The following is a 12266-nucleotide window of genomic DNA, read 5'->3' on the forward strand; positions in this document are numbered from 1 at the left end:
TGGAGAGTGGGTGGGGGGAGGTGGGCGCCCCGACCGCTAGGAGCAGTGGGGTGGGGTGGGGTGAGGTGAGGCTGCTCCCTTAGCAGCAGAGATGGGGCTAGTCCACTGGTTACTGAAACGGCGTGAATGTCATGGATCGTCTCTTCTCTTTTCATACCGCACCTCTCTCTGTGGTCTCTGAGCCCCTCGGCTGGGGAATGGTGCACCCCTCATGGGCAGGCCCATCAATAATGCTTATATAACGTAATAAGGGGGTAAGTACTGGGTGTAACTCTTAAATATTAATGGTCTTGATTCTAACCCAAGTTAATTCCTAATTTTATCTGCGATCATAAAACAGGGTGTGAGTGTTAACAAGTCCTTTGGCCAAGGGCTTCTCATCTCTGTGAAACAATATTCAGAGTAACAGCTGTGTTAGTCTGTATTTGCAAAAAGAAAAGGAGTACTTGTGGCATCTTAGAGACTAATAAATTGGTTAGTCTCTAAGGTGTCACAAGTACTCCTTTTCTTTTTGTGAAACAATATTGACATTTTTGTCAGTCTGGTCAGAGGGAGACTTTTGGACAATATTGTATTATCAGTGGTTTCTGTTCTAAGGCATGTCATTTAATAGTTGTAGTCTTATCCTACAATCAGCATTATACTGAAGGTGCATGTAACAAAAATTAAAGTAATGTTATGTCGTCAAGGGGAATTTGTTCAAGTGGTAGAATGTTTGCTTAGCATGCAACAGGCAGCAGGATTGATGCCCATGTTCTGTGGGCAAATAGAGTGCCCATCTATAAAAAGGGAAATAAGGACAAAATGGGGAATTACAGACCAGTCAATTTAACTTCAGTACCCAAAAAGATAGTGGAGCAAATATTTAAGCAATCAGTTGGCCAACACCTAGAAGATAAAAAGGTGATAAGTAACTGTCAGTATGCATTTGTTAAAAACAAATCAAGTCAAGCGAATCTAATAGCTTTCTTTGACAGGGTAACAAGCCTAATGGGTGGGGGGAAGCTGTAGATATGGTATATCTTGACTTTAGTAAGGCTTTTGATATTGTTTCTGATCACATGACCTTATCAGAAACAAACTAGGGTAATACGGTCAAGATAGAGCTACAGTGGGTGCATAATTGATTGGAAGACCGTTCACAGAGAGTAGTTATCAGTAGTTCACAATCAAGCTGGAAGGGCATATTGAGTGGGGGTCCTGCAGGGATGAGTTCTGGGTCCGGTTCTGTTTAATATCTTCATCAGTGATTTAGATAATGACTTAGAGAGCATACTTACAAAGTTTGCGGATGCTACCAAGATGAGAGGAGTTGCAAGTGCTTTGGAGGATAGGATTAAAATTCAAAATGATCTGGCCAAACTGGAGAGATGGTCTGAAGTAACGAGGATGAAATTCAATCAGGACAAATGCAAAGTTCTCCACTTAGGATGGAACAATCAGTTGCACACATATAAAATGGAAAATGACTACCTAGAAGGAAGTACTGCGGAAAGGGATCTGGGGGGTTATAGTGTATCACAAGCTAAATATGAGTCAACAGTGTAACACTGTTGCAAAAAAAGCAAATATCATTTTGGTATGTATTAGCAGGAGTGCTGTAAGCAAGACACGAGAAGTAATTCTTCCATTCTACTCCATGCTGATTAGGCCTCAGCTGGAGTATGGTGTCCAGTTCTGGGTGCCACATTTTGGGAAAGAGATCGAGAAATTGGAGAAGGTCCAGAGAAGAGCAGCGAAAATGATGAGAGGTCTAGAAAACATGACCTGTGAGGGAAGATTGAAAAAAAAAATGTTTGTTTAGACTGGAGAAGAGAAGGCTGAGGGGGGACATATCAGTTTTCAAGTACATAAAAGGTTGTTACAAGGAGTAGGGAGAAAAATTGTTCTCTTTAACCTCTAAGGATAGGACAAGAAGCAATAGGCTTAAATTGCAGCAAAGGCTGTTTAGGTTGGACAGCAGGAAAAACTTCCTAACTGTCAGGGAGATTAAGCACTGGAATAAATTGCCTAGGGAGGTTGTGGAATCTTCATCATTGGAGATTTTTAAGAGCAGGTTAGACAAGCACCTGTCAGGGATGGTCTATATCAGGGGGCTGGACTAGATGACCTCTCAAGGTCTCTTCCAGTTCTACTATTCTGTGACTTTCCTAAGGCGTAGGAGAAATCTCAAGCGGTGATCATTTTTGTCTTGCTCCTCTGAGGCTTGAAACCATTTACAGCACCTTTTTTGAAAGAACTCTTTAAACACACATGCTTAAGAATTTTAAAATCTTATTAAATACTGTAAGATCATTTAAATTTATTTTTAAATAAACTTAGTGATTTTGAAATGAACTAAATATCTAACTGTGAAGACAGAAAATATACAACATGGGTTGTGGCAAGGCAAGCTTACTTATTGGTCTTGCTAATATATTACCCTATTGTGGGAAGAAGCATCTCTGAGGCTCATAGAGTAAATCACTTTTCATTCAGCTTTGGCCTTTTGAGGTTGCCTTGGGATTCTAGTCTAAACAAACTCTTGGTGTCAAATTGTATAAGTTATGATGGGAAAGTCCACCTGCTGGGGTTAAATTTCATTTAGGCCACACAACAGCTGCCAAATTGTAACAGTGTCCAATCACTACTGCATATTTAGATCAGAATCAAACTACTGATGTTGAGATGAAAGACTTGTTTTCATGCTAAAAAAGGACATTTGGAAATCATGGATACATACAAATGGCAAAATACATAGTTTTCTAATCAAATTTCAGTGTCTTTTGCAGATGCCAACTGCCATGTTAAAAATAGAAGCTTTTGTCCTTCACAGCTATAAGATATTTACACTGCAAATGACTTGAGTCATGTTCTGCTCATTCAACTTTTCAGAAAATTGTTCCCAAATGTACAATGGCAGCAGCAAAGGTGTGAATTAATTTCAAAGTTTAGTTGGATTGTTTAAATACTAGCAGTCCTAAACATGGCTGTATGGAAGTACTCAGCTGGACTATGCAGTGAACAAATTTTATTTTAGAGTTAAAAGGAATACTGATAATTGTGTGATTATATTAGAAGATATTTGATGTTTGGCTCATTATTTTTCAGATATATGTATGTAAACATTAAGGTTTTGCATAAGATGACTAACTTATGGTTGCTTCTGCACAGCAGAATTGCATATACATGTTCCTCTTTTCTGGTTAGGCATTATCTGAAAAAGTCCATCTAAAATAAGTAAATATTGCTATTTCCAATTGGATTATTTGAATTCTCTGAACTTAAAATTTCATTGACACAAGGTTTGCAAAATACTAAAATAACACAGCTTTTTTCACTAATAGTTACCTGAAGACCAGTACAAAGAGGGGGTTGGTGGTCTGGCTGCTATGCATTGGAAGTACTGTAACATTAGAGCTCCAGGAGCCGTGCCAGCTCTAATCATTCTCAGGGTACTTTCAGCGGCCAAGTGTTGCTTCTAGAATGCTGTCTTTGGACGCTAATTGAGGGTCCATTTTCTAGACTAGTTTCAAACTAGAGTGACTGCATGATACCTTGATTCCCGCTCCCCTAGATATATGAAAGGAGAAAGAAATTTCTCTTACACCAGAGCTAAACATAAAAGCTGGCGATACCTGTAGCCTACTGTTTTGGTTTGGTTTTTTCAACTCCAGCCTTCAAGTTATATCATCAGAATAGAGAATAAGTCTAGCTGCTCCTATTGCATCAAGAATATTTAGATCCCAAAGTATGCGGGTGCAACAGCACTGCAAAAACCCAAATTTGGCACTTGTATCTAGCCAATTTTCAGACCCAACATCTCTAATTCTACTGCAGAAATAGAGAAGAAATCTAGCTGCTTCCAGTATGTCAAATAAATCCAGACCTTGGTGCAGCAGTACCACAAAAACCCAGAACAGGCACCTGGATCCTTCTGAATCTAGGCAATTTTTGTCCCTGTAGTTTCACTGACTAAATAGAAAACCCAGGATAGCTGCTCTGATTCTGCTGCAAAAACCTGGATCAAGCATCTGGATGTGACTGAAGCAAGAATGTGCGGTTTTTTTGAGTTAAGTTCACTTCCATTTGAAATGCAGCTCATATTGCCATGGTGAAAAAATATTCCCCTTCTACCTCTTTTGAAGCAAAAGGAAATGCAGGGCTGGCCTTACTTTGAGGAGAACTGAGGCAGCCGCCTCAGGTACCAGACTGGGTACCTGGGGGGGGGGGGGGCACTACTAGGATTCAGTGTAGAAAATTGTGTCTGCTGGTGGTGCATATGTATTCTCTCTGCTCTAGATGCACAGAGATGGTCGAGTGCTGTGCTGGAGGAAGGAGGGCCCAAGAGACGTAACAGGCAGGCAGGAGAAAAGGTGAGAGAGAATAACAGAAAGCAGAAGGAGCTGCAGGCAGAGAGAGGAAGAGGAACCTCTTATGTACCTCTCTAGCACCCCGAGGAGCCTGGACTGATTAACACCAGCTTCTCAGGGAGCTTCCTGTTTCCTGCTGCTTTCCTGAACCCACTTTGAGGGGAACAGGCAGTCAACTGAAGTAGTAGGAGCCAGTTAGGTCTTAAGACGCTGATATCTTCCCTCACTCAGGCCCTGCTACCAACCTGCTTATTTGTCCCCTTCAATTGACTGTTGAGAGCCACTATAGCTGGCACAGAACAGCAGTCATGACTGAAAGAAGAAAACGCCCCTCTGGGGCAGCATTCAGGAGAAAAAAAGAAAGCAAAGGAAGCTTTTCTATCTAAGGAGGAAGGAGCTCTCCTGAGATACATATACAAAAGTTCACGGTGAGCCTTCCGGCCTCAGTGAGGGTGTGAGTGGTGAGGAGATGCCTGATCTTCCAGTTAGTCAGAGTGCAGGTGAATGGCAGCTACTGCCGCATCCATATCTCCATCTCAAATGGATGTAACCATGCACATTCCTGAAGAAAAGTGTAGATCAGAGAAGAGTGTGGTGGAGGCGCAAGAAACAACTTCTGCTGAGTTTAGTTCCTTAAGTCTAGATGATCCAGGACTGTGGACACTCTTGAGCAGTAGCCTGAGGGACTTCCCTGTACTGCATGGGCCACAGCAAGTGAAAAACTTCATGTTCCCCAAAGACGACGAAAATAGAAGTTTCTATCCAACACATTACTGGTGTGAAATCCCCAATGGTGACAAAGTGGAGAGGCCATGGCTTATGTGTGCAAAAACCCAGAATGCCTCATACTGTTTTTGTTGCAAACTCTTCCAGTCTATTGTTCCAGCCACATTGGGTTCTACAGGAAAAAAGGACTGGAAGAAACTGGCTAGAAATCTGGCATGACATGAGAAGGCAGCAAATCACCAGAGAGCATTCCATAGGTGGAAAGAGCTTGAGATGAGACTAAGGTTAAAGGCCACCGTAGATGACCAGCATCAAGAAAAGATTGCATCAGAGTCTCTTTACTGGCAAAATGTTCTGAAAAGGCTCGTTGCCATTCTGAGAGTAAAACTTAGCACTGCGTGGCACTTTAGATCAGCTGTATGTGCCAAACAATGGAAACTTTCTTAAAATTGTGGAGCTGATGGCTGAGTTTGATGCCGTACTCCAGGAGCATCTGAGGAGAGTCACCACCCAAGAAATGTACACTCAGCACTACCGTGGAAAAAAAAATTCAAAATGAGATCACACAGTTACTGGCAACAAAAGTCAAACAGAAGATTGTGGCAGATCTGAAGTCAGCAAGATATTAGTCTGTTGTTCTGGACTGCACACCTGACATCAGCCATATGGAACAAATTACTTTAATGGTGCGTTTTGTAACAACAACAGAACCCAGTGAAAATGTCCCTGCAACGGTGACTGTCAGAGAGCATTTTCTAGAATTTATTGACATTGATGATACTACAGGAGCTAGTGTGGCAAATGTGCTTCTTAGAAAGCTGGAAGATACAGGAATTGTGATAGCTGACATGAGAGGTCAGGGCTACGCTAATAGTACCAACATGAGAGGAAAGAAGAGAGGAGTGCAAACACAGGTCCAAGAGTGATACCCTCGAGCTTTTTTTGTCCCATGCAGTTCTCATTCATTGAACTTGGTGGTCAGTGATGCAGCATAAGTTTCTAGTGAGGCTTCTGAATTTGTTAATGTGATTCAAAGCATCTGTGTATTTTTCTCTGCATCAATTCATCGATGGCAAATTTTGAAGCAGCATCTGGGAACATCCTCTCTGACACTGAAATCACTGAGTGCCACGTGATGGGAAAGTCGAGTGGAGGTGATAAACCCTATCAAACGCCAAATTGGGAAGATAGATAATGCCATAATTGCCATTATGGAGGATAATGCTATGACAGGAACTGTTTGTGGGAGAACAGTGGCAGAGGGAAATGGAATCACCAGAAACATACATAACTTCAAATTTCCATGTGGCTCAGTGTTGTGGCATGAAATACTGTTTGAAATAAATGTTGTAAGCAAGAGACTCCAAGGGATTGGTCCTGCTTTGAGCAGGGGGTTGGACTAGATGACTTCCTGAGGTCCCTTCTAACCCTGATATCCTATGATTCTAGCTGTTGACCTTGATATATCTGGAGCAATGGAACAACTGGACAAAGCAAGATGAGGGATTTCAAAACATTCTTAAGAATGCACAGAAGCTGGCAGAGGAACTTTATACTGAAGCTATCTTCCCACCCATTCAAGAATACAAGAGTCACCGAAGAAGAAGACATTTTGATTACGAGGCACGGGATAATCCTATAAGAGACCCCAAACAACAATTCAAAGTTGAATTCTTTAACCGAGTGCTAGATTGTGCAATAGAGTCAGTTGAAGTGTTTCATGCAGCTCAGGAAACACAGCAGTATATTTGGGATGGTGTATGATATTCCAAAACTCCTCACTATTCCTGAAGAATGCAGTGCAGGGCACTAGAGACAGTGTTGACACATGATGACATGCACAATATTGATGCGAGTGATTTAGGTGATGAACTGAAAGCCCTTTCAAGATACATTTCAGCAGGATCAACTCCAAAGGCTGTTCTGGAATATATGTGCACAAATAAGATGACCACCCTCTTTCCAAATGCTTTTGTTGCTCTGTGCATACTTCTAACACTTTCTGTAACAGTTGCCAGTGGAGAACGCAGCTTCTCCAAGCTGAAATTAATAAAAACACATCTACGCTCTACAATGACGCAGGAGAGGCTGGTCGGCCTTGCAACCATCTCAGTAGAGCATGAGCTGATCCAGACTGTGGACCTTTAGGAAGCAGTTCAAATCTTTGCAACCAAGAAGGCACGGAAAGCACCACTTTGATTATTCAAACAGATAAAAATGCCAGTGTTTACCATGCAGACAAGAAAAGTTATGTTTGCTGTTCAGGCATTTGAAAGTTAAGTGTTACTTAAAATTTTTGAACAGGGTATTTTAAGTTGTTCTCCTTTATTGGGTAGGTAGCAGAGCAGTAGCATGAGAGTTGTAGAACAGGAAGAAGAATTGAGACCTTTCAAAGTTTTGGCCCAAGCGAGGAGGCATGGGGGCATCATTTCAGCTCCCCTCCTCAGGTGCCAAAATGTTGTGGGCCGGCCCTGAAGAAATGAGACTTGGTCACCTTTGAATATTTTTTCTTCATTAGCTGGGAGGAGCAATTATATTTGGAGTGCAAACCATCTCAACCATACCTTGTTAAATATTGTGTTCATTCTCATAAAACCAGTATCTAATAGGGTTTATTCGTTCATTTAATGCTATATATTTGCTTCCTTTTTAGGTAATGAATTACTTATCTTTCTGGCAGACCAAAAGGAGCCCTATTTTAAACCCAAAGTCAAGTTGTCAATGTAAGTATTGATACATAATATCTTGATGATGATGTGATGGAAGCATTCATTTTGGTTAAGACTGACTGAATTGGAAGCAAGATTCGGTGGGAGCATGATTAAGATTCTTTCTGCGTTGTTTTTTTGTCTATTTAAGTGTATGATTCAGTTTGTTTGCTAGAATTCAAGCTTAAACTTGAAAGATGAGTTTGCTTAATGATGTCAGGAAAGGCCATTTGGTATTTTCTGTACTTGCCTAAATTTTATGCATCCTCTGAGAGAAGTTGGGGAAATAAGAACTTCGTAATCTATAGGGTTTATGTTTAGTTAGATACATTCCCCTCTCAGCTTCACTTATTTAATAGAGAATATGGGCCTTATTTCCAGTTCCTATGCAAGTGCCCATCTACTGTGTGCACAGAAAACTGAATATCCTTATTTACATCTTTCATATGTGCATGTATGTGCATAACTGTATATGAGTTTGAACAAACTGAGTACTCATGCACAGAATAGGCACACATTTGCACATGCCAACACATGAGTACGGGTGCACTGACATTCAAGCTTCTCATTTAGAAACAAAGCCCAGATACTCAAGGAACAATGTGTGTGTGGACCAAAAGAACGACAGCAGAAAACAAAAGATAGTATGTGAGAAGGAATAAGACACAACAAAGGAGAAAAGATGGGGCTTTCTGAAGCCCCAATCTACAGCTTCGGTCCCAACTGCTTAGACATCATGTTTTATGATCTAGCTACTGGGATCAAACTAGAAGGTTTCCTTGTGTCTATACTAGAGCTTTTAGGGGCCCGCAGTGATAAGTTGCTATACTGTGGGACTAGTAAAGTTTTGCAAGTACTGGGGAGTGTGAGAAGAGTGTCTGCCAAGACTTAGGGCTAAAACTTTCATTCTACAAAATTTCATGTAATATACCCATTGCAAAAAGAAAAGAAATTATTAGTCTATGGATGTTCAATATTTTAGGGGACAACAGATTTTAATCTCACATCCATTTGCACATTTAAATGTTTAATTTTATAATTGTAGAAATCAGGATGTCATAACCAGTGTGGTTCCTGGAGATTATGATGGTGATTCACAAATGGATGTCCTCCTGACAACACAACCACAAAATCATGTCACCGATGAACTATCAGTTATTATTTTCTGGGGACGCAATCAAACATTAGGTAAGTTGGTGCTATTGTTAACTTAATTATTTTTTTATTATTTATAACTTACTAGACAACATAACCATTATTTGTTTATAACAGAAATACTGATTAAACATCTATAGCAGATCTGCAGTTTCACATCTGCATAAAATTTTGTAGTAGAACTACAGTGGGTAGGAGGGTAAAAAAATCAGTCTCTTTATTGTGGAGTAGCAATAGCCAACTCACAGTTCAAGTTGGAGCTATTTTCTTAATATAAACCTTATTTTCTCTACCCCCCCCCATCCCTTCTTGCTGCCTCTACCTCCTCCCAACTCCCCCGCATCGACAAGAATAATTATTTTTATCCTAGGCTAAAGTTTATCTCGGGAAGATGCGTAAGAAATAGGATACAGTGTTATGAAAATTTATCTCTCCTTCATTTGTCAACATTATGCTAACATTTTTGGGCTCATGACATTTAATAAAATGGTTTGGTTTAGAAATTCCAAGTTATTCAATTTTTGTTGACCTTGCTGAGAAGCAGCTTTTACGGGGAAGGTTTGGGGAGGGATGGGAAGGCTAAAGAGTCTTTAAGTGCCTTAAAAGCAATATTTAAACAATCAATATTAAAATATTTGTGAAGTATAAATCGAGCTACTACTGACTTCAAGTAGTGTTGCTGCCGGGCTGAGTTACAAGTGCGGGTAATGGATTGTGAAGTAGCAGAGTGTGGAAATGGGTTGGAGCATGTCCAGGAAAGGACATGAGATGACCAGAGGATTTGGGAGGAATATGAAGGGTTGACATGGAGTGAGGTACAAACAGGAAGATGCAGGCCTCCTTGCCAGTTGGCTGAGAGGGGATTTAGGGGACCTTGAAAGCTTGGAGAATGAGAGGCATAGAATGGTGTTAATGGAGAGGTTATATACCTACAGGAGATAGAAGGTGTAGAAGATGGAAGGGCAGGGTACTAGTGCACGCCCAGGAAGTGGGGGACAGAAGATGGGTCCAAATGAAAGTGCAGCGTGAAAGGAAACAATATAACTGACTGCTTTGAGCAGGGATGGACAGAGATATGCCAGGGACAGTTGGATGTAGCGTTTGAGAGGTCTGTGGGGGGAGCAGTGCTGGACACCCAGCCAGTTTACACTTCCACATAGTCTCCTCGTTAATAATTACTCCTTCCAATTTACATTGTGCTACAGTCTTAAACAACACACTGAATAAAGAAAAGAAGTACTTGTGGCACCTTAGAGACTAACAAATTTATTTGAGCATAAGCTTTCGTGAGCTACAGCTCACTTCATCGGATGCGTTCAGTGGAAAATACAGTGGGGAGATTTATATACACAGAGAACATGAAACAATGGGTGTTATCATACACACTGTAAGGAGAGTGATCACTTAAGATGAGCTAATACAAGCAGGAGAGCGGGGCGGGGGAGGAAGAAAACCTTTTGAAGTCACCTACTACAGGACAGGCCCAACAAAGAAAATAACAGAATGCCACTAGCCATCACCTTCAGCCCTCAACTAAAACCTCTCAAACGCATCATCTAGGATCTACAACCTATCCTGAAGGACGACCCATCACTCTCACAGATCTTGGAAGACAGGCCAGTCCTTGCTTACAGACAGCCCCCACAACCTGAAGCAAATACTCACCAGCAACCACAGAATAGAAAACCACTAATCCAGGAACCTATCCTTGCAACAAAGCCCGTTGCCAACTGTGTCCACATATCTATTCAGGGGACACCATCATAGGGCCTAATCACATCAGCCACACTATCAGAGGCTCGTTCACCTGCACATCTACCAATGTGATATATGCCATCATGTGCCAGCAATGCCCCTCTGCCATGTACATTGGGCAAACTGGACAGTCTCTACGTAAAAGAATAAATGGACACAAATCAGACATCAAGAATTATAACATTCATAAACCAGTCGGAGAACACTTCAATCTCTCTGGTTACTCGATTACAGACCTAAAAGTCGCAATATTACAACAAAAGGACTTCAAAAACAGACTCCAAGGAGAGAGTGCCGAATTGGAATTAATTTGCAAACTGGATACAATTAACCTGGGCTTGAATAGAGACTGGGAGTGGATGGGTCATTACACAAAGTAAAACTATTTCTCCATGTTTATTCCCCTCCCTCCCCCCCCCCCGTGTTCCTCAGACGTTCTTGTCAACTGCTGGAAATGGCCCACCTTGATAATCACTACAAAAGGTTTTCTCTCCCCCCAACCCCCCCGCTGGTATTAGCTCATCTTAAGTAATCACTCTCCTTACAGTGTGTATGATCACACCCATTGTTTCATGTTCTCTGTGTATATGTCTCCCCACTGTATTTTCCACTGAATGCATCCGATGAAGTAAGCTGTAGCTCACGAAAGCTTATGCTCAAATAAATTTGTTAGTCTCTGAGGTGCCACAAGTACTCCTTTTCTTTTTGCGAATACAGACTAACACGGCTGCTACTCTGAAACACTGAATAAAGAATACTTTTCAGGTACATTTTGTGCATATGTTATATCTGGACAAGTTTTTGTCCCAACGGGTTCAGATTATCCTTATTAACCATATTTTCATATGCTTCAATCTACGTTTTAGTATTATTTTATAAGATTACTAACCTAGGTAGAAATGGACTTTTGTAGTAAGGGTTATTTTTGTAATTTTGTTGAGCCCCCACATTGCTATAGATGGTAAGTTCCAGAGTTGGGTCTCTGAATTGCCTTTCTTCTTTGTGCTGGCAATTAAAATTTACATGGAGTTCAAAGCTGTCAGTTGTTTGTGACTGAATTGTGACTGAACAATTGTGACAATTGTTTGTGCTGAAGGCTGGCTGCGCTTTTGATGATCTGTACACTAGCCCAACAAACAAAATCACTAAATAGCTTTGGAAGACCTAAAGTTAATAAAGAATATAGTATAATGAGGGCTGGGTGTCTTAATGTCATAAAATGTGTGCAATTTAATCAAGTGAATGCTTTCTCTGTTTTCAGATTATAATCGTAAGACTGTGTTAAATAAAACTTTTCATGATGAGCCTCTAATTATGGAGTAAGTATGTGTGGCATCTTACCTTGAACAAAACTTGCAGAAATAAATTAGAACATAAATGTTAAATATTAAAAAATATTTAACATTTAAGTGTTTAGTTTATTTAACAATGTCAAATTAAAACACCTAATATCTTAAGTCTGAAATGTGCCCGATATTAAAAACACAACATGAAATCATCCAGGCTGTAGGTTGTCGCATTTCCTCGAGGTGAAGTCTCATGACTTGCTGCCTCTAGACCAGGCATTTAG

At 40.7% G+C, this 12266-nt stretch overlaps 1 protein-coding gene across 1 annotated transcript in view; it reads left to right on the forward strand.

The window, feature by feature from the left end:
• Positions 1-12266, forward strand: part of ITFG1 (integrin alpha FG-GAP repeat containing 1) — a 212439-nt gene that overhangs the window by 348 nt on the left and 199825 nt on the right. Inside the window, exons 2-4 of the mRNA XM_073307742.2 lie at positions 7732-7801; positions 8832-8974; positions 11958-12015. Of these exons, the coding sequence (XP_073163843.1) occupies positions 7732-7801; positions 8832-8974; positions 11958-12015 (271 nt within the window). The remainder of the gene's footprint in view (positions 1-7731; positions 7802-8831; positions 8975-11957; positions 12016-12266) is intronic.

The sequence above is a fragment of the Lepidochelys kempii genome, chromosome 12 (assembly GCF_965140285.1).
Source record: "Lepidochelys kempii isolate rLepKem1 chromosome 12, rLepKem1.hap1, whole genome shotgun sequence".
Lineage (NCBI taxonomy): Eukaryota > Metazoa > Chordata > Testudines > Cheloniidae > Lepidochelys > Lepidochelys kempii.